The sequence below is a fragment of the Squalius cephalus genome (genome assembly GCF_949319135.1).
Source record: "Squalius cephalus genome assembly, chromosome: 23".
In the NCBI taxonomy this organism is placed as follows: Eukaryota; Metazoa; Chordata; class Actinopteri; order Cypriniformes; family Leuciscidae; genus Squalius; species Squalius cephalus.
Window position 1 is genome coordinate 19,727,530 of NC_137144.1, and position 23,299 is coordinate 19,750,828.

Consider the following 23,299-nt stretch of genomic DNA (forward strand, 5'->3'; position numbering starts at 1 on the left):
TTGAGCTTGTTATCCTCTTAGGGCCGATGACTTCAGCAGCTCAGAGGAGCTGCACTAGTTTACAGGAATGGACAGGTGTGTGTGAGAGAGATCAGTCGTTAGGCCTTTTAGTTCAAGTTGTTGGTAATCATGTTCCCCATTCTTTCCGCTGGATAGCAGTCGATTTGTGTCTAGGCTTTTCGGTTCGGTCCGTGAAATGGTAACGCTATTACTTTGAAAGCAGTTTTGTGAGTGAGAGTGTGTGTTTTACACTCTGAAGGGCCCATGTGAGCTGACCAGTGTGTCTTTTCCAAGCCAGGACTATGCATGATGATATTTTAATACCTGCTGTTAAATTTAGCTCTCAGATGGGGAGGGGGACGAGAGAGAGTTTCAGAGGACAGAATAACATTTCTGCTACACTAGTTTTTTCTTCATGGTCTATCTATCTATCTATCTATCTATCTATCTATCTATCTATCTATCTATCTATCTATCTATCTATCTATCTATCTATCTATCTATCTATCTATCTATCTATCTATCTATCTGTATGTCTGTCTATCTATCTATCTATCTATCTATCTATCTATCTATCTATCTATCTATCTATCTATCTATCTATCTATCTATCTATCTATCTATCTATATCTGTCTGTCTATCTATCTATCTATCTATCTATCTATCTATCTATATCTGTCTGTCTGTCTGTCTATCTGTCTGTCTGTCTGTCTGTCTGTCTATCTATCTATCTATCTATCTATCTATCTATCTATCTATCTATCTATCTATCTATCATCTGTCTGTCTGTCTGTCTATCTATCTATCTATCTATCTATCTATCTATCTATCTATGTCTGTCTGTCTGTCTGTCTGTCTATCTATCTATCTATCTATATCTGTCTGTCTGTCTGTCTGTCTGTCTGTCTGTCTGTCTATCTATCTATCTATCTATCTATCTATCTATCTATCTATCTATCTATCTATCTATCTATCTGTATGTCTGTCTGTCTATCTATCTATCTATCTATCTATCTATCTATCTATCTATTTATCTATCTGTCTGTCTGTCTGTCTGTCTGTCTGTCTGTCTGTCTGTCTGTCTGTCTATCTATCTATCTATCTATCTGTATGTCTGTCTGTCTATCTATCTATCTATCTATCTATCTATCTGTCTGTCTGTCTGTCTGTCTGTCTATCTATCTATCTATCTATCTATCTATCTATCTATATCTGTCTGTCTGTCTGTCTGTCTGTCTGTCTGTCTATCTATCTATCTATCTATCTATCTATGTCTGTCTGTCTGTCTGATCTATGTCTGTCTGTCTGTCTGTCTGTCTATCTATCTATCTATCTATCTATCTATCTATCTATCTATCTATCTATCTATCTATCTATCTATCTATGTCTGTCTGATCTATGTCTGTCTGTCTGTCTGTCTGTCTGTCTGTCTGTCTATCTATCTATCTATCTATCTATCTATCTATCTATCTATCTATGTCTGTCTGATCTATGTCTGTCTGTCTGTCTGTCTGTCTGTATGTCTGTCTGTCTGTCTGTCTGTCTGTCTGTCTGTCTGTCTGTCTGTCTGTCTGTCTGTCTGTCTGTCTGTCTGTCTGTCTGTCTGTCTGTCTGTCTATCTATCTATCTATCTATCTATCTATCTATCAATCTATCTATCTATCTATCTATCTATCTATCTATCTATCTATCTATCTATCTATCTATCTATCTATCTATCTATCTATCTATCTATCTATCTATCTATCTATCTGTCTGTCTGTCTTTCCATATATATCTATCCATATCTATCTATCTATCTATCTATCTATCTATCTATCTATCTATCTATCTATCTATCTATCTATCTATCTATCTATCTATCTATCTGTCTGTCTGTCTTTCCATATATATCTATCCATATCTATCCATATCTATCTATCTATCTATCTATCTATCTATCTATCTATCTATCTATCTATCTATCTATCTATCTATCTATCTATCTATCTATCTATCTATCTATCTATCTATCTGTCTGTCTGTCTGTCTGTAAATTCCATGCCTAACATGCCATTTAAAAAAATGTATTAAAACAATTTTATAATTATGATTTGATTTTCAAAATGACTTGCAGTTCAGCGAGTTGTTCACTTCAAACACGTTAACACTTCAAACGATTCAGTGATTGAGCGAATTCAAACAGTAAGCTTTTAACTCAGATTTATATAGTTATAATCTATCCTATGATGAAATAAATCAATTATAATGAAATAAATATTATATCTAATTTAAACAATACTGAAATGTCTCACTTAGAGTTTTACTTTAACCACATTATTCCTGACTTTTAATACTAAAAAAGTAACTATAATAACAAAAAAATAAAGCATTATCACATAACGGATACAACTATTCAGTGAGAATCATTCAACATCACACAGTGAATCAGTCAAAAAAATTACTGACCACTTATTTTGTGACTGCGAGCTCAGAAAAACTCTGAAAAACATGCTGAACATCAAAAAAGTATTTTGCCATCTCCTGGTACAGGAAATACCCTCAACTCTAATACCATCCCATCTAAAGGTAAAACATGTATTAGTTCAGGGTTAGTCCAATGTTACATCTAGCATTAGTCCAGGGTTATTTCCCAGCCTGGATCAATACAAACTGGGGTGGATTAGAGTTCATAGAGAAATGAAGGGCTGGCGGGCACAAACCGTAGCGTCAAAAGGCGAGCAAAGTGTAATACTGCATTCATAGAGAGCGGGTTTTACAGTGAGCAGATCTGCTGACGTGTGACTGTCACTGGCTGCAGTTGACAATGGGACAGAGTGCATTGTGGGAAATAAGATTAGCTGCAGTGTGTTCTAGAGTGTTAATGTCACTAACTTGAACATGGTGGGGTCAGAAAGTGACAAAATAATAAAACAAGGTTTTAAATAGAAGAAAAACCAATTAACATGCAAGAAAAGCAAGAGTTATTTCGTGTTTACACATGGTTATTATTGTTAGCTAAAACTAAAACCATAAAAATGTATAATTTCTTCACATAAAATAGGCTGAAATAAAAAAATTACATAAAAAATATAAAAAGTAAACTTATTTTATTTCAGCTAGTTGCTAAGACAACATTTATCATTTTTATTTAGGCTACGTTGTACTAAAATAACAAAAACTAAATAGACAAAAAATAATATCTAAATATAGACAAAAAAATAATATCTAAACTAAACTTTGACGCTCAGAGAGCGAACATTTTTGCTCAGTTAATTATTGACAAAATGCCTAACCAAAAGGAATAAAAATTTATATATTAAAAACATACAAAAGTTTTTGTGAAGAAAGATGATCTAACAATCAGATGCATCACTGCTGGTCACCTTTAGCTCAAGCTGAGCTGGACAGCTGTCCCTCAGTCGGACGTCCATCCAACCCAACACAGCTGTTACAAGCAGAGACCAATGTCATCGGGTCACTAGAGCTGTGTCATGTGTGCCACCTTCCTGCAAAGCTGCACTTGACAGACTGATCCAAAAGCTCCCAGAATCAATAGTGAGCTAGTGTTGCTTGTCAATGTATCGCCATCGCTTCTTCTTGAAATGATAGGATTCTTTAAAAACGAATTTAGATAAAAAATAATAACAAATATTTTAATTTTAAGATTAAGATAATAGAAAAATTAAATTAAATACAATTAAATAAAACATAAAAATTGCAATTATTTTTTTATATGAAAATAACATTAAATTAATAAAATAAAAAATCTAAATGATTTTTATATAAGACAAAAGGTTTAGATTTAGATAAGACAAGATAAAAAAAATATATAGAATTGATTTGTTAAGATTATATATATATATATATATATATATATACACACACACACACACACACACACACACACACACACATTTAATATTACATATTATATGTTGCAAGTCAGCCCATTTGAACTTAAGACTTTAAATTAATTAACCAAAACATAAAAGATAAAATGTAATCAAAGCTGACCTCATTCCTAATTAAAAAATTGATGGTTTAATTGAACATTATTCTAAATAAGAAAATTGTTCATATAATTTATATAAAAAATGTTTTCTCTGTTTCTGAAACAAGCTTTTATCTGATGTAACCATGGGAAAAAATAATATTAATATTTAATAATATAGCCTAACATTTAACTTTTGCATGATTGATGAATTTGCATTCATCGACTCAATGAGAATGAAAACCCAATGGGAAAAAAATCAAATATCATTCGGTTTTACTCGGATATCCATCATATTACAGAACTTAAATGTGATGCAAATTAAGATAATATGAGCAGTAACATCAAACATAGCTGGAATAAAAATCAATAGAGGAATATTTTGAAAAAAAAATGACTGTAATTTGACAGCCTACAGATTATTTGAAACTGCAAATGAGATTGTGATGGAGGAAGAAAAAAAAAAGCAAAGCGAGGAAAAATGGATGACAAATGTCATATACAGTGGCAACCTTGGTTTCCCACGGCAAACCAGAAAAAGAGAGAGCGACCGACCAAGGGGTTCATCCACGGTTCACAGACTCTTTTCAGCCCCAGAATGGAATCAGACAAGAATGAAATGGAGAACGAAAGGATAAACTGATACAACGACACACAAGGAGGAGAGTAGTGGAGTAGATAGTTATCGAGAATAGAGATCAGTTATTGAGCAGTAAAATGTGCAGGAATAACAGGAGGGCGTGTCTTACCGTTGTAGGAGAGGCGGGGCTTGCTCAGACACATGATGAAGTGAACCTCCATCTCATTGGATGCCACTGATTTGGAGCAGACAGGACACTTAAATCCTGGAGAGGAAAGAGGAAACGGCATCGTCAGAACTCTTGAACCGTCAAGAATCGGCTGTGACAGTGATGCAGCAGTTTGATGACTGCCAATGCCATAATCCTGCGCAACATGTTGTGTTCCTATCGGCTTGCTGCAAACGCATTAGCTCACTTTGTTGACACAAAGCTTTTTAACTTAAACTTACACTTTACAAACACATACATCAATGTCACTTGTTCACCAATGTCATTATGACATCGGCGGCTACAAAAGGCTCATGTTAGGCTGGTGTCGGCAAACAAACATTCAGTTTCCTTAGCCTGGGATTAGTTTCACATACCTTACCTGCATCCTAAGAGTTTTAGACTAGCATATGAGAGCAGTGCCATCATATACCACTGCTCAAAGGTTTGTGGGTTGGTAATTAAATTATTATTATAATTTTTTTGATAGAAGACCCTTATGCGCACCAAGGATGCATTTTTTTTTTTTTAAAAAAGCAAAAATTTTATTTATTTTTTTAAATATATTTTCAAATGTAATGTTTCAGCATCATTACTCCAGTCTTCAGTTTCACATGGTCCCCTTAGAAATCATTGATTTGCTGCTTAAGAAACTTTTCTTATTATGATCAATGTTGAAAACAGTTGTGCTGCTTAATATTTTTGTGAAAACCATTTTTTTCTCTCATAAGTAGAAAATTCAAAAACAGCATTTGTTTGAAATAGATTTTTTGTAACATTAAAAATGTGTTTACTGTTAACTTCAATTTAATGCATCCTTGCTGAATAAAAGCATTCATTTCTTTAAAAAAAAACTATGAACGGTAGTGTACATTAAAAATAAAATGCTAAGAAATAGGCTTTACAACATACTGTAATAATCTACAGTATGAAAAATGGATATCAAATCTTCTTCATTTTTAAAGTACTTTATCTGAGCATTACATGATGGAAGGTCATTTAAATGTAAAAATATTGGAAATGAGTATTGCACAATTAAATATTTAACAGCGACCAATGGCGATAAATTAATAAATATCGGCTGATATGATACAGATATTTATATTATATTTAAAAATATTTACATTTGCCTTCAAATATATGTTTGCTATTGCAATGTCCATACAATTTAGAGCAATATAATATGCTTTAACAGTATAAAATAATCCAGAACAAAGCATGGATCATTTTTGTCGTCACATTTTGTAGACCCATACAGATCAACAGAAAAAATGGTCACGAAATGTAACTATTTAGACATAGTCGGAAGCCCTGACTAGTCCATTACCATTAACACTAGCATCAAATCAACAACCAAAGGGAGCATCGGCTAACATTCTGTCCCTCTGACATCAACCGAACGCCCAGAGGGGAAGATAGAAAGAGAGAGCCATTCACACATTGAATCTCATCCCACTGAGCCGGGCTGTGTCCTTCATAAACACAGACGCAGCGGCAGGTCATTGAGGCTCTGTTTGGCACCGTACATCCCATCGTGATGCCCAAAGTCCTTGTTTTGAACAGACAGCAAAGTCTACAGGCCTTTTCGCAAGATTCGTGTCAACGTTTCCCAATGCACCGAACTCTAGGGTGAGAAGTAGCGAGCAAAAGGTGTTGTTCCTTACCAGACTTTGATGAATGAATTCACGTTCACCAGCTATTTGAAAACTTGCCACGTCAGCATGGCTTATTAAAAGCAGGCTGGTGAGTTTGGGGGCTTTTATTGGAGAAGGTGCAGGTGTGGTTTTGAAACTGTACTGTACATGAGGGCCTGACCTTGCAGAAAAGGCTCAAAACTGTACAACTCCCTGGTGGATACTACAAGTTGCTTGCAGTATTCTCGAGATTAGGAAAGAGGACTGAAGAGGAGGCCGTTTCATAATTGCCTGGAGGGTGGATTTTTAGAAGTCCTGAACCTGATTGGATTTCTGCCGAGAGAATCTCTCTTTGTTCAAGATGTGGAGCCTTGGTTTGAGAGGGCCATTGTAATTCTAAATCTAATTAATGGAAGTTTTACACCATTTCAGTGCTTATGTTGATAATTATTTAGGGTGAAGACAGGTTGTTTGCCCTGTGGGAGCAGCCTAAAACTTAAGCAGGATAAGATCTCTGGTTAACTTCAGAATTTTGCTGATATTTCTGTTTTAAATGAGGTAGAAAAAAGCAATAGCATTACAGTTCATCCAATTAGAAAAATTCTGTCTTTAATTATTCAAGCCTGTTTTGATGAAAAGACTTGGTCTTGGAATCATCAGTAGGAATGTACTGAAAAGCACAAATCAATAAGTAATGCTTTGCATTATGCCAAGCATGTTTATGAAGATATGGAGTGACATAATAGTATGATTTCCAGTTTTGGTGCAAATGTCCTTATTGTGAAGAAAAAAATTGTTAACGTAAAATTGTAAAGAAAATGTATTTTAAAAATATAAAAATGTACATTACCATTCAAAAGTTTGAAATTCAAGAAATTTATATTTTCATTCATCAAGGAAGCATTAAATTGATCAAAAGTGAGAGTAAAGACATTTATAATGTTACAAATAATTTCTATTTTAAATAAATGCTGTTCATCAAAAATCCTGAAAAAAATGATCAAGTTTCCACAAAAATATTAAACAGCACAACTGTTTTCAACATTGTTAATAATAATCTTTTGAACATGAGACTTTGTTTTAAAACATAAAAAAATCTTACAGACCCCAAACTTTTGAACAGTAGTGCACATATGTAAACAAAAAAATTGCTAAAAGTGTGGTAGGGCCAGTGAAAATGTTGCCAGGTCAAGCAAAAATGGGATTTTCCATCCTGATGGGAAAAGTTTCTTCAAAAGTGCCTACTCTTGTGTTGGAAGAAAAAACAGCAAATGAGTTTGGAACAACATAAGGGTGAGTAAGAGATGAAAAAAATAATTTTGGGTGAACTTCAGTAAAAGAAGCAGGTGCAGACAGTCTAATGAACAAAAGCCATGCCAGAAAAAAGAGTGAGACAGAATAAGAATCCAACCAGAGCCAAAATACAAAGTCAGTAAAAACACGGCACAAAGTTAATGTAGGGCTGAAGACAGTCCCATCTATCAATATAACCCAGGTTCGATACTCTCCACCCCTAACTCTAGAGCAGGGACGGTTCTAGTGGGAATGTGTAGCAAGAGACCATTTCCTAAGTGGTCCCACTTTGTAAATTGGCACCACTATATTACTATATACAGTATATATAATAAGTCAAAAGTACCCTACCAGTACTGGTACCAAGTCAATATAAACACTTTATAAATTATATAATTTACCAGTATTTCGGCAGTACAGTTCAAACTGGTATACGTTTAGGATACTGTTTGACTAACAAACTGTCATTATATCATTATTATAAACAAGTATTACTTTTAACAAGATAAAAAGCTAAAATATGATTTTTTCTTCTGGCCTGGTCGGATCACAGCAAAAGCTAATACAAGCTAATAAGAATTTTGTGTGTCTGAGAGGCGGCTTTCTGTGTGCGCACAGCTATCACAGCACGCAAGTACCGAATTAAGTTACTTTCACGGCATCTTGCGTTTAAATGGCTTAAAATCACTTGAATGTTTAAACTGATAAGACTTAAAAACATGTGAAAATTATAAACTTACTTGAAGCAATACTGGCCTGATCTTTCAGACAGGTGATTATAGTTTTAGGGGCGTTGAGACGACAGACAGAGCGGCTAAAGCCCCCTAAAAACAGTCTAGAACCGCCCCTGCTCTAGAGTGCGTCTTCACTTTAGCGCACACCCCAACCTCTAAATCCCACCCCAGGAACCCATGATGATGCCTGACCCAGTTTTCCCTAGGCTGCTATTTTCAGGCATTCCTTGGGGACAGATGAAGAGAGAGAGAGAGAGAGAGAAAGAGCGATGGAAAGAAGACTGAAGTGGAAAACGGAGGTGTGGAAATCTCAGACAGGGATGTCCCATCTCCTATGAGGTGTGATTCACTGAAACAAAGCTACAAAAGGGGGGCGACGGGGTTCCATCTGTCAACACAGAGAACTCGAGTCGCACATGCGAGTGAGGCCAACTGTCTCTACTACCGCAAATATCGCATAGCGCCGAAAATATCAACAGCAGCTCACCGCAGCAACAAACAGACCAGACGTCTTTCATGCCAAACCGGCCATAATGAAAATGAGCTTATGAGATCAAGTCATTAGACTTATTAAACTTATTTGTAAATTACCTCAGCTGACCTTGTCCAAGTGGATTGTTGGTTCATCTCCAAGAGCAACAAAAGTTTTGCTTTTCATGTCAAGAATCTTTAAATATAATCTCATCTTCATGTCATTCCGAACCCGAATGACTTTCTTTGATCTGTGGAACACGAAATGAGGAATTCAGAATTTTGTCCTGATTGCTGCTTTTCATGTAATTGCAACAAATGGGGACTGGAGCTTTTGAGCTTTGAAATGGATGCAAAAGCAAGTGGTCCATTTGACTATTATTCAAGTATTCATAAGTAAAAAAAATTGCTTTGTGTGAGAAACAGACCAAAACTAAAGTCATTTTTCACTGATAATCTTCTTCCAGTGAGCTAACACGCTGAGACTGATTCATTGAGTTGGTATATTGAACTCAAGAATCAAATGAGTGAATGAATCATTCAAAGGGTTTTGTGAACTGAATCTGATGTCAGTTGAATATTTTTTTTTTACCACATGCACATTTAAAGTTGCACAATGTAGAAAAACTCAGTAGGGAAGATTTTCAGTGGCACAAATTTCAGTTTGTTCCATAGCTATCGTATGACTTCAGAAGACTTAAATATAGTGCACAAATCATGGACTACTTTTATGGTACATTAGCATCCTGCTTAAAACTGAGTAAACGATCACTTAAAATATGAAGTTCAGAATCTAGGCATTATGGCTTGAAACTTTTAAATAATGTTGGGGTTCTGATGAGGGCAAGAGTTTATGTAAAAAGGCTAGAGCGATGGGCCCCTCAGTCAGTGCAATCCTAAAGGCTGCTGGGAAGACCAGCTGCTTGCTCTCACAGTGCGTGGCTTAATTAGACACTCTGTTGGTCTTAATGAGCTCTGGCTCAAGCCTGGACATTAATGGGAGACTGAGCGTTTGGAACTTTCTGTCTGTTTGTGGGTTAATTGCCACTGTTGGTCAAGGGGGACAGATAATGGTCAAAAAGACCCCAGGTAGCCAGCCCAATCGGGCCAATTGCGGCTGAGTGTCGGCTCACTCGGCCATGTTCTGCCAGCGGCTCACCAAAAGTGAGCTAGCTCTGGCCCAGTAATGGTTGCCAGATTTGGCTAGGCTTTGGATGTGCGGATTTGGCCCGATTTGCGCTTAGACACGGCCACATTCGGCCCGATTACAGACCATAAGGGCTGGTCTGATTTTGGGTGAGATATGGCCGTACAGACACGGCCCAGTTTAGGTTGAGTGCTGGGGGTGGGTCTCCGTTTACAATGTGGTAAATTGTATGTAGCAGTGACCCTTAAACTTAATATCCTTTCCCTGTCAACACTGTTATTTATCAAGTCAAGTCACCTTCATTTATATAGTGCTTTTCACAATATAGATTGTTTCAAAGCAGCTTTACAGTGATAATAGGAAATTACAGTAACAGAGATTGTTTTGGCTTTACAGCAGCTAGAATAAAGTTATTGTCCAGCTAAAGTTAGTTTTGATTGAATGATTCACTTTCGTTGCAAAGATCATTAGATATTAACTTAGGGGCCACTAACACGACACCGTTCTAACAGAAAACACTCAACACGCTCCAACCCGCTCATCCGCACAAAACAGTGCCTGGTGGCTCGAGAACGCAAACCCTGAAATAGATTCCAAGGTGCAAGCCTTGAATTTAAAAAAAAAAAAAGGTTATATCTGCACAAACCTCAAAACCGCCGACGGCGTGCACATGCGCATCACGTGTTTAGTCTACAGGTATTTATTAGTGTATTTTTATATTTATCTTTTTTCCCCACATTCTCTTTTTTCTTAACTAACGAAATTTGTAAATTAATGATTAATTCAAATAATAAAACAAGCTTGGTTAAGGAAACTTTAACATTATTTCTGCTATACGAGTTCAAGACATGCGCACTAGCTGCGGCATCTAGTGACGACACCAGGTGGACTTTTTGTGCTGCTTATTGCCAGAAGACCAAAAGAACGTTGTGCTAGCGTGGTGAGTAAGTCTTTAATAATCTAACATATAATATAATTTCAATAAACCTTTCTGCAGATATATAATCAAAGTAATGTTTATTTATAATGAAGCTATAATCGTGAGTTGGCTGACATAGCGCTAGAATTTAACTCCAACCCTGATTAAATAACTTATAAAGTTATTTTCATATCAATCAGCATCCGCTTCACCTCATAAAAACAATCCAGGCTTGAGACTCAGAGAGCATCTGCACATATCTGAAATTGAGTCATTACGCTCCGCATCTGTTAAAGTGTCCCCTGGCTCTCTTCCTCTGAGCTGACGTGTTCCTCAAGCAGAGCTGACTGCTCCGTCTCATCTCCATGCATTTTTGATGATACCTCTGCATTTAGTTCTTGCTCCGTTTCCCACGGCCAAAGATGAAGTCAAATATGTGTACAGACGTTCATGCCAAGACTCTAAACTCTGCAAACCAAAATTCCCAAGACTCAAAGACATGTTGCGCTGTACAAAATACTATTTTCTCTTCGAAATTGTAAACATGGGACCTTTTTGTTAGCACGTCAAGTCAAAGAAAAGCAAGCAAAAGTAAACATTTACGGAAGCAATTCAAAAACAAAGACAACTAAAAATCTTCTAGCGTACTGCTTTTTTAAATTCAAAAATTCTTCAATATGTAAAATAGTACGCAATATACAATGCTAAACATTTGTTATCAGTGATAAATATATTTAGTCACATGACTTCACTATGTTACATTTAATTCTACAAAGTGTCCAGTCATCTTGGGAATGCATTCAATTATATTTTAAAATAAAACAATAATAAAAAACTAATTCTTTTAGATGTCAATTAAATGTGTCACCAAGTCATATATATCATTTTATTAAATTCTAGCATTTTAGTACTGTGTGTAGAATTTCAGAAAATTACAGAAAACTTGAGAGTGAGTCAGTGAATTAAACTCAACAACCAAATCAGTCCAAATTCAGGGAACAAATCATTAAATGATTCATTTGATTAATCAAATAATTTGTGAAATGGATCAAGTCAAGTCAAATTACAATTTGTATAGCGCTTTTCACAATACGCATTGTTCCAAAGCATCTTTACAGAAAATCATGATGTTAATGTTCATAATATCTTAATATCTTTATGCCTTATCAATCAAGCAGTTGAGATATATCACTCTATACGCAATTATAATTTATGCGCATAAAGTTGGACTTACTTGTATATCCAACTTTACATAAAGAGCTGGGAGATAAAATAGAAAAAAAACACAAAGAAGAAAAAAGAAAAACTTAAAAACTAAAATAAAAAAACATGTTTGTGAATGTATGTATATATACAGTTGTAATCAAAGTTATTCAACCACCATTACAAATCAGATTTATAAAATTTACAAACTTTTAGCTGTTTGCAATGAATGAACAAATCAAACAAAAGTAATTGAAATAGATCAAAACAACAAATGTTTCAAGTGGTTTCCCCAAAATCAAATGAAAATGCACCTTTTAATGACTTCTGCAGTCTCAAAATTATTCAACCCCTTCATGGCAAGCCTTTTGCAGTTATGACCTGCTGCAAACGAGATGTATAACCAGACACCAGCTTCTGGCAGCATCTCTGAGGAATCATAGACCAATCCTCATGAACAATGGCCTCCAGTTCAGTAATATTCTTGGGTGCTGAAACCGCCTTCTTCAAATCCCACCAGAGATTTTCAAGTCAGGTGACTGTGATGGCCACTGTAGAATCTTCCAGGACTTCTTCTGCAACCAAGCCTTGGTGGAATTTGAGGTATGCTTGGGATCATTGTCCTGCTGGAAGGTCCAATGACGTCCAAGCTTCAGCTTCCTCACTGACGGCATGACGTTTTCTCCTAGGATTTCCTGATACTTCAACTAATCCACCTTGCCTTCCACACGCTGCCGGTTTACAGTGTCAGAGGATGCAAAGCAGCCGCAGAGCATCACCGAGCCCCACCATGCTTAACTGTAGGCAGAGTGTTCTTTTCAGCATATGCTTCCTTCTTCCTCCGGATATACCGCTGATCCATAGGGCCGAAAAGTTCCAAGTATTGTTTCATCGCTCCACAGAACATAATCCCAAAACTTCTGTGGCTTATTTATATGATTTTGAGAACTTTTCCTGTGCTTTTGGGTCAGTAGTGGTGTACATCTTGGGAGTTCTGGCATGGAAACCGCATGCGCTTAGTACACGCCTTACTGTGCAAGCTGAAATCTCAGGGGTTTTCTGAACCTGCCTTCTCAGAAATCTGTTTGCAGCCATTGAAAGCTTCCTTTTTCGGCCCCGTCCAGGTAGTGTAACCACTGTACCCTTAACTTTGAACTTGCGAACTATGCTTCCAACGGTGTCTCTGGGAACATGTATTTCCTTTGCTATCTTTTTGTATCCTGTTCCTGGTTTGTGAAGATGATATTTTCTCTTAACTTTTTGGACCATTCTTTTGACCATATTTGGACCAACATGCAATCAAACATGACACTCAACAAACCTAGCCAGTTCAGACATTTCATGTGTTCTAGCTCAAGCCCACCTGGTGCAACTAATGAAGCCCTTGATCAGGTGTGCTTGAGACAACACCTGTTTTGCAGATTTGTGCCGATGTCAGGGATTCTATTCAGGGGGTTGAATAATTTTTAGACTGTGAAAGTCATTGTTGCATTTTCAGTTGAATTTGAGGAAACCACTTGAAACATTTGTTGTGTTGAGCTATTTCAATTACTATTGTTTTATATGTTTGCAGCTGAAAGTCTGTAAATTTAGCCAATAAACCTGTTTTGCAATGGGGGTTGAATAATTGCGATTACAACTGTACATATATACATTTATATTTACATGTATGTGCATGTACATTTGTTTTCATTTTTTATATTAACCCTAGTCAACTCTCAATCAAAGTATTGATCAGTGTCTCCTAACAGGGTGGCCTGAAAGGTTCAGTGTTTCCTAAACAGTATTCAAACAAAATGGTTGATTACAATGAGGGCATTAACAGACACCAGCGATGCTTAATCAATCAGCATGACTCTCTAAAGGACTCGATGATTACATCACAGAACTGCATCGCCGAGAGAACCCAATGCGCGACTGACAAACTGTTTGAGACTATTCATACACAGCGGTGTCTTAATAAATACACTGTGTGAGTTGCGGCCTGCTTGAATGTTGCATTCAGAGTGCTCTGACATCAAGCAAATAAGAATATGTCATGATATTTCAAGCAGAAGTGATTAAAGGAACGATAGCCACTTGTAAAGACAGATAGGCCTTTGTACAAGCAGGAAACACTGCATGACTCAGCAGAAAACCACACACAAAAACAGGTCAAACCATTAAAAGGTGTTAAGCGCCTTCAGGACTGACTAGAAACTGCCCAGAAGATAGTGACTTCCTGTGACCGTTCATTTGTCATAACACACTGCAGCTTAGCACGGTACACACATCCATCACTGCTTGCAGAACTTTAAAGCTCGGTTTCACTCGCCAGCCTCTTTCATTAAAAAAATATTGATCTGTAAAATATATAACTACTCTGGGGACATGGTGAACCATCTCTAACGCTGAAGTCAGAGAGATTAGTGTTTAATGTCTCGTTGCTATTAAAATTCCCCCTTTTCGGTTAAAGCTTGACAAGCAGAGCTAATTTCTCCCAGCCTGACCTTCAATTGGGTTTAGAAAAAGGGATACAGCCGACGCACATCTGCACCAATACAATGGCAGAACTCCATTGTTAAGTGAGGTTTATGTCGTTGTACATCTTGCAATGACTCTGACAGCAAACAGAAAGAACACTGTAAAAAATTATTGTTGGTTTAACTTAAAAAAGTAAGCAACCAGGTTGCCTTAACATTTTAAGTTCATTGAAATTAAAAAATGTAGTTAATAAAATGAAGAAGATTGGTTTAATCAACAGAAACTCAAAATATTATGTTATCTGAACCACATAAGACAGTTGATTTGACAAAATATATATATATTTTTAAAGTCCATTTAAACAGTGTTCAGTAGGCAGTGGAAGTTATCATAACAGCTACATTCATTGTGTAAACAGTAGAGCAAACAATAGAAACTATATTCAGAAATGACCTTTTATGATGTAATGTTTAAAGTGGGATTTACCAGCCTAAGACATCACTATAATTCTTTTTTTAGAGATACTACATGTAAGTTGGCAAAACTCAATACATTTAAGGCAATCAGTTGCCTCAAAATATTTAAGTTAAGAAATTAAAAGTTTAAGTTAGCAGAACTTGCAACTTTTAATTTTGTTCTCATACATTTTACTTGTTCTTAACGTGAAATGTTTGAGTACATTAATCCATACATTTAACTCAAAATTTTCATGTAACCTCAATACGAATATTTTTGTTGTTATAAACTTAGCTGGTTATAACAATCTAGTTAAAAAATGTTAACATGCTAACAATTGCATGGTTTAACACTTGCTGTATGAATTCAGCAATATAACGCATTGACATACTTGCTCTGAAACTAAGCTGCATGCACCACTTGTCATCATGACGGTAACTCCTAAAATCAACATTAACACAAATTAATCTAAATTAGCATAACAAAACATTAATCACTACTAAATATCCCACTTAACATTAATCTTGCACAAAAAAAAAACATTATATTACACTTAATTTCAGCATTTACTCTCCCTTTCGCGTGCCATGGGCAAAGCATGCTGGGAAATAGAAATCGCAGTCCAGTTTCAGTTAAACTTAAGTTCTTAAATTAAAAACTTAAATGAAAATAAATATTTTCATAAAACTCAAAACAATGAAACAGTTCAGTTTACTTAAAATATATCAGTTCTGTGAACTTGAAAGAAAAATAAAGTGCTATATACTCATAAAAGTTAATTTGACTGAACTAATTAGTTTAATTTAAGTTTGTCCTACTCAAACCAATTAATTATTTTGAGCGTTAGGGTTTACAGTGATGTGTGCCCATAGTTATTAGTGGTAAACAGTATAATTGCCACATATTATATTATAAAAAGTAGATATACATAATTTGTGCAAAAAGGAACCTACCATTTATTAATAAATTAGGGATATATATAATATTTATTATCACAAATTATAGATAGACAGACAGACAAAAGATAGATAGACATGATATACAGTAGAGTACATGTACATATTTATACATAGTGTTAGCGTGATTATTCGTGATAAATCGCATCTAACATAAAAGTTTGTAAATATATAATGTGTATATACTGTATATATATATATATATAAATACATTCACACACACACACACACACACACACACACACACACACACACACACACACACGTGTATATATGTATACACACACACACACACACACACACACTTATGTTAGGTGATTAATATAATACTATATATATATATATATATATATACTGTATATGTAAATGTATATATATTTTATTAATCAATTAATTCATTTTACAGAACTAATATATGTATATGTATATATGTATATATATATATATATATATATATATATATATATATATATATTGTATTATAAATGGATAAACAATGTATTGGCCTATATGTATATAGATATGAAGTATATATAGATTTTGAAAAATCATGTAAGGATATATATATATATATATATATATATATATATATATATATTAAATGTTTTATATCATAAAGCATGTAGACTAGTCAAAGCATATACAATTTACATTTTCCTCTTAAGTCAACTACCTAGATAAATAAAATGATTCAAATTTTTATTTTATGCAATATTTAGAACAAATTTACTCAAACATTTTTAAAAACTGGACTTTTTTAACTCTGAAGTTCAGACCAAATGAATAATCGGCCTCACATGTCACAGTAACATTTAGAATATATTGTTAATTTATGCACATTTACTCGACTCTGCAATTATGAGAAAGTGCATGGTATTTTGTAATTTGCCAGTTGGTTTACACTGTATATCACTTTCATCAATGGCATAATGATTTATTAGTCTAACACTCTGAAAGGAAAGAGCAGAGGGAAAAGAGGAGTGCAGGAGAAGAGCGAGACAAGGACGTAAACATGGTGACACAGCACTGTCGAAGGAGGGAAGAGAGCGAGAGAGTGAGAAGACAGCGTGACAGCTTCCTTTAAAGCAGTGCCCATCAGGACAGTGTTCCTGCGTCTGCATGCCGCCTCACAACAAGCAGCTTTTCCGTTTGAAGCCTCGGATTCGAGAGCAGACGAGTCAAGGGCATTCCCTGTCACTAGTTGCGAGGGCGTTGTGTATTAGCTTATTCAGCGCAAGTGTGTTTGTGCGCAAGTACCTCCATATCACTTTGTCGGTTATACACAAACACATCAATTTGAAGTGTTTATATACCATACAGTCACAGAGGATATTTTTATTGCTCACCGGTTGCTCTTTCACAGCTTCACAGTTGTTTCATTATGTCGACTCCATCTCACATGTTTCAGCTAAGATATTTGACATATTAGCAGAAATTAATTAATTATACAAAGAAAGGACTGAACTATGAAATAATAGTGAATACCACAGATCTGATCATGTGGTCCCGGAAGAATGTGATGAGAAATGCTTGAAATCTTACTGACTGCAGACTGATATTATGATTGGTATCTTGGCAAATCTGAGCACAGTTTGAGATTGTTGAAATCTCTTCTAGAGCTCAAGAAATGACACGTGAGATTACTAGGGATGCGTTGATATTAAAATGATGGCCGATACAGAAGTATATCATCAACTTTGATTGAGCAGCAAATCAATGATTTCTGAAGGATCATGTGACACTTAAGACTGGAGTAATGATGCTAAATATTCAGCTTTACCATCACAGATATAAATGATATTTAAAATTTTTAAATTGTAATAATATTTCACAATATTACGGTTTTCACTGTATTTTTGATCAAATAAATGATAAACATTGCTAAAGATTACATTTATCAGTTTTATTCAAATATTAATAATATGTGTGCATATATTGCTGGTTAAGCTAGTTAGGACACCAGCACACCAACATCCAAAATAATTACAGATTTTGGAAATGACCAAGAGAGAACTAACAATGTCAATCGGTCAAGCAGATACTTGTTATCCCAGAATGAAAATAATCTCAGATTTATTGATCCGTCACTGCATAATACAATGCTCCAAACATAACAAGGTTAAAAGACACAGATGAGCACACAAAGCATTTAAATGCAAAGCGCAGAGAGATATAGCGCATGAAAGAGATAGAAAGCGGCAACAAAAACAAATCAATATTGCATGTTGTTTTCGCTGGTTATCAGCTCTCTCAAAGAATGCTGTTTGCGAGGAGGCTTATTGTGTCTCGACACCAGCGGCGGCGGTCATCTGAATCGCTCCTGAATGGAACGGCCAGGATGCCCATACATGGACCTAACCGTGTTCACATGACATCAGAACGAACTCTCCTCAACTAGTTTCAACTTATTACCTTCAGTGAGAAAAGAACAGCTGTTTCCATGGCAACAGCAGAATGAGAGGGAGGTAATGACATGGAGAGGGAGAGGAGTGTCTGCCAGTGTGTTTACTGTATGTGTGTGTGTGTGGTTATAGATGCAGACATACTGTTTTCCTCTGTAAACTTCCTGATTACAGGATGTTGTTTTGGCCCTTGAGAGAAAAGACGGGGTATATTTTTCCCATCGATAGTGCGTGACAATCACATAACAATGTGTAAGGTCTCAAAAGACAAGGAAGTGAGCACACAATAGCGAAAACCAAAGCAACCATTGTAAAACTACATCGCAAAGGTCCCTGGGGTGACACAAGTCAAGCTTGTGCTTGTCACAGGTTTATCTTTAGCTGGTCTCCGCTGTATAATGGCAAGGTTTGGTCCCCGCTCCATGGAAACTGTTGTCATGGCCTCTCGCTGTCTGCTAGGCGCTGCTAATTGGCCAGTCGTTTGCACTCGCGGCTCCTCCTTCATTGAAGGAGCTCTGGCAGCTGTCATTCACTACATGCAGGAAGTGTGAGTAACGGGGCAGGGGGGAAATGTCTTTCTGGCGCTCCCTCTCTCTCTCCCTCCCTCTGGGTCTCCATGAAATGAGTGTGCGAGTGTTGTGGGGGTGGCAGGCTTGTTGAGGCCGCATGTAAGACTGCAGACTGAAAACAGCGGTGGCAAGCGACAGGGTTGTCACAGCAACAGCCGACCTCCTTCAACTTTGCAGTGTGTAGCTGCGTTCCGATTCATAGGGGCCCTACGCAGTGTACACTGATCCATACGCACTAAGAAGGTGACATGTGTAGAAGTTCAGTGCAATCAAAACTTGATTCAACATTTGAGTCGAGTATAATGACACAATCTACTAATTTAATTACATTATCCTTTTGGAAATACCTGAGATGGCTTGAAGAACAGATAAACCATATACTGTCGCAATGATGTGTGCATTCTCTTTGTTGAATCAGTCCAAATGTCGCTATTTGCAGTTTAATCAGCTATAGTGATAGCTGGATGGCTGCATTCGAAATCGCATACTCTCTTGAGGAGGTACTTATTTTGAATAAGTAATTACTTCACGACCGCTAAAAAAAGTATGTTCTATATAGTATGAATGTAATCTGGACGTACTGGATTCACCATGTTGGCCTTATCACATTACCTACCAGCATCAGTTGCGTCATTTCACCACCACTCACAAATCCTCTCCCATGGCCTCATGGGATAGTAAAGGGTCTATCATATGCACACTTCAGAGTAGGTCATCCACTTTTTGCCTAGTCTTTTGAGTAATATTGTACTGTTTTTTGCCTTCTATATAGTAGGGAAGTATGCGATGTCGGATGCAGGCTATGTCCATATTAGGGATTTCCTGGAATGTCATAAGTTTTATTACGCCTACAAGTCTCACTTGTGGACATTCTGAGTGAGGGCGCACTCCGGCGTAGAGTATGTATGAAACATAAATTACATGTGAGAGTTTGGCCCTGTCCCAAATGGCACCCTAAGCACTTGTGGTCTTCCTACGAGTCCGCAATTTCGTGACGTTACGCCGCTTTGACTGTCGGGAAGAAGTCTGCTGCGGAGCTCGCTTCAGTGACAAGATCAAAAGTGAATATAAAGTGTGCCATTTGGGAAATTTAGGTGCCATTTTGTACTCTTGTGGACTTACAATGGCTGCTGCGTGCGTGTCCGTTAAGTCCATGAGTCCGTAGGAGTTCTCATTTGTCATTTTAGGTTTCAGAAGGGTGCTCACTAGTGCCCCCTTTGCGATATGCGCCCTGGATGCTCACTTTTGCTGAGCCCGCACTGAAGCGAGCTCCGCAGCAGACCTTTTCCCGACAGTCAAAGTGGCGTTACGTTACGAAAGTGCGGACTTGTAGGAAGACTGTGAGTGTTTAGGGTGCCATTTTGGACAGGGCCTAAGTCTGCCATTTGGGATAAGGCCTTTAGCGTTCCATAATGCTCACATTCCCGTATTTTGGGTAAACATAGAATAAATACTGCTTTCTAAAGATATCTGAAGTAAACACATGATACTCCATAAGTTTTTGTCCGAATGAGCACACTTTTGGTGTATAAAGTCCAGAGGGATTTAAATATAATAAAACACAGAAAGGCGTCTGCAGTTAACAACATTTCCCATTCCGAGACAAGCAAAATAATTGCAATTTACTCTTTGTACAGTGGCCAAATCTGCAAGATAATGGAGTCAGAGGTTGGTGGTATTGCCCCCTTTTGCACTCACTGTTGATCGTCAAGTCATTTTCGCGGAATACAAAAAACGTCCACACTGGGAACTAACTTTCTTGGCGTGTGGATAGAGTGTCTTGTCCGTTCGCCAACTTACAAGGTAGTGGCAGCTTCGCGCTGTGTCTGCTTGTGCTTAGGTGGCAACCAGCGTTAAGGCGCAATACCACCACCTAGTGTATGTTGGGATGTCAACCAGATACTGGTGCTAGATTATCTAGTGACATATTGTCATATGCGTACTATTCATTTGAAATATTACAGTTATAGCCAATACCATTATATTACGACACCCCTAATATATATATATATATATATATATATATATATTTATATATATATACACACACACATATGTATATATATATTTCCCACCAAACATTATACTTTTAAATAATTCGGCATACCCAAAATTCCCTAATTCAGAGGACAATACCAGGTGTGCGTGTCTGATTTTGTTTTAGGGCCTCTGTGTCTTCCTTTTGTGTCAGTAAGATGCAGTGCATGTGTATGTGCATCTGTGTCTTTGCATAAATGTATTACACCCTGAGATAAGAGAGAGAGAGAGAGAGAGAGAGAGAGAGAGACCAGTGAGGCAAAGAAAAAGCAGAAATAAGAGAGTGACCTACATTTCTTGAATCGTGCTGCCAGACAGATCAGCACAGATGTTCCACAATCCCAACATTCCTAAAAGACTTCCACCGAAACCAGCACCGTAGAACTCTATTTCGGTTGCATTTAATGTAATTAGTTAATGTTGACTTAAAATATCATCTTAAAGACTTCCATTGTGATATCAGCTCAGGTGTGAATATATATATGGTGGAAACACGCAGGAGCGAAGGCCAGTGAATGATTATTCAGTTTTCTAATGGCTGAGCAATAATGATTAAACAGAGCACTTTTAGTAGAGCGATTACTTTTGCTTTTAATCTGCTTGCAATGCAGCAAACAGGTGAGTGAGTGCCTCAATAAGTTGACCAGCCTTCAACACAAACGCTATAGCTGTAACATCAATGGACCAGCTTTGAAATAAACAAACTAGATACAGTATGTAGAGAGCATAAAGACTGCTGTGACAGCGCAGAATGGAATTCATAGTTTCGACAAAAAGATCAGCAAATAAACAATTTTGGAAATTGAACACTGTTACCAATACAATGAGCCTACTTAATCTGAACAACTTCCAATGACTTCCAATGAACAAATGTCCATTAGTCAACTTTAAATCACCAGTTCTTACTCATTAAATGAGGTTTTATTTAACAAAGTTCGGGAGGAGCAGGTTCAGATAATTAACCAAATTATGCACAGCTGGAGATTAATCAGTAATCAACTCAATGACAGAGTATAAATTCACAGCAGACCTATCTCTGTTCATTGAAAGTTTGTCAGCATCCCTCCTCCACCCCATCTCCTCACTTCCAGTTCCATCTACACTTCCAGTTCCATCTACACTTACCAACTGGGGGGAGTACTTTGGGTTCGGGCCTAACTCCGAGCTCGGAGCCCTCCCCCCCGGACAGCACGCCAAATCCGCATAAACTTATTGTATTAATTATATGTAGATGTGAACTCGTGAAACAAAGGCAATTATTGATTATGAGAGGTGTTTTGTAAGGAAACCATCACTACTATTGCTCATGCTTATAGTCCAGCCTATAACCAGTCCCACACTGTTTGTGATACGAACATGAGTGACATCTCAAGTCGTGTGGTCTGTTGAGGGGAGATGTGCTAGTTCTTTTCTAAGCAATCAGAATGATAATTTTCTCCTGGCAGGCAATAAAAAAAAATCATATCCTAAGATCAGAATATCAAATAAACTTAGGTAGGTCCTAGCAATACCCTATAGCAACCAGACAGAACACACTAGCAACCATTCAGAACATCATAGTAATACCCTATCAACCAGACAGAACACTCTAGCAACCATTCAGAACATCATAGTAATACCCTAGCAACCAGACAGAACACATTAGCAACCATTCAGAACATTATAGTAATACCCTAGCAACCACCCAGAAAACACCAGCAACCATTCAGATCATTCTAGCATAGTGATAACCTAGTATGGTGTGGAAGTGAGTTTTGCACAGACTAGCAGAACTTTCTGTTTCAGATAGGTATTGTTTGTTTTACATTGATTTTAACCCATTTTTATATTGACAATGCATACTGATAATCAATTTTCAATAAAAATTCAGAAGGAAATTCACCCTATTCAAATTCATCCTAATGATCTTTATTGAGAACAATTCATGAATTAATTTTTTTTACCTCATACTTTTTTTTAAATCAAAATGTAGTAACAGGATCTTCCAGGAAAGAAAGAAAGAAAGAAAGAAAGAAAGAAAGAAAGAAAGAAAGAAAGAAAGAAAGAAAGAAAGAAAGAAAGAAAGAAAGAAAGAAAGATTGACTCCAAATACCAAAGATGGTCAATGAAGTTAATGTAAATAACATGGATGACGTTTGACACAGGAGATAAATGAATAAAGCAAGTAGGCTTGAAGTTATATGTGATATGTTGCAAGTAGGCCAGCCACTGGTGCAAACAGAACTTTTGTTTGCCTAGTGAGAATAAACAGAA

The 23,299-nt window shown here is 36.6% G+C and overlaps 1 protein-coding gene across 1 annotated transcript in view; it reads right to left on the bottom strand.

Annotated features, from left to right (window-relative positions):
* The window catches only part of znrf1 (zinc and ring finger 1), a 34,415-nt gene that overhangs the window by 6,791 nt on the left and 4,325 nt on the right, over window positions 1-23,299 (bottom strand). The window contains exon 2 of the mRNA XM_079859329.1: window positions 4,724-4,819. Within this exon, the coding sequence (XP_079715455.1) occupies window positions 4,724-4,819 (96 nt within the window). The remainder of the gene's footprint in view (window positions 1-4,723; window positions 4,820-23,299) is intronic.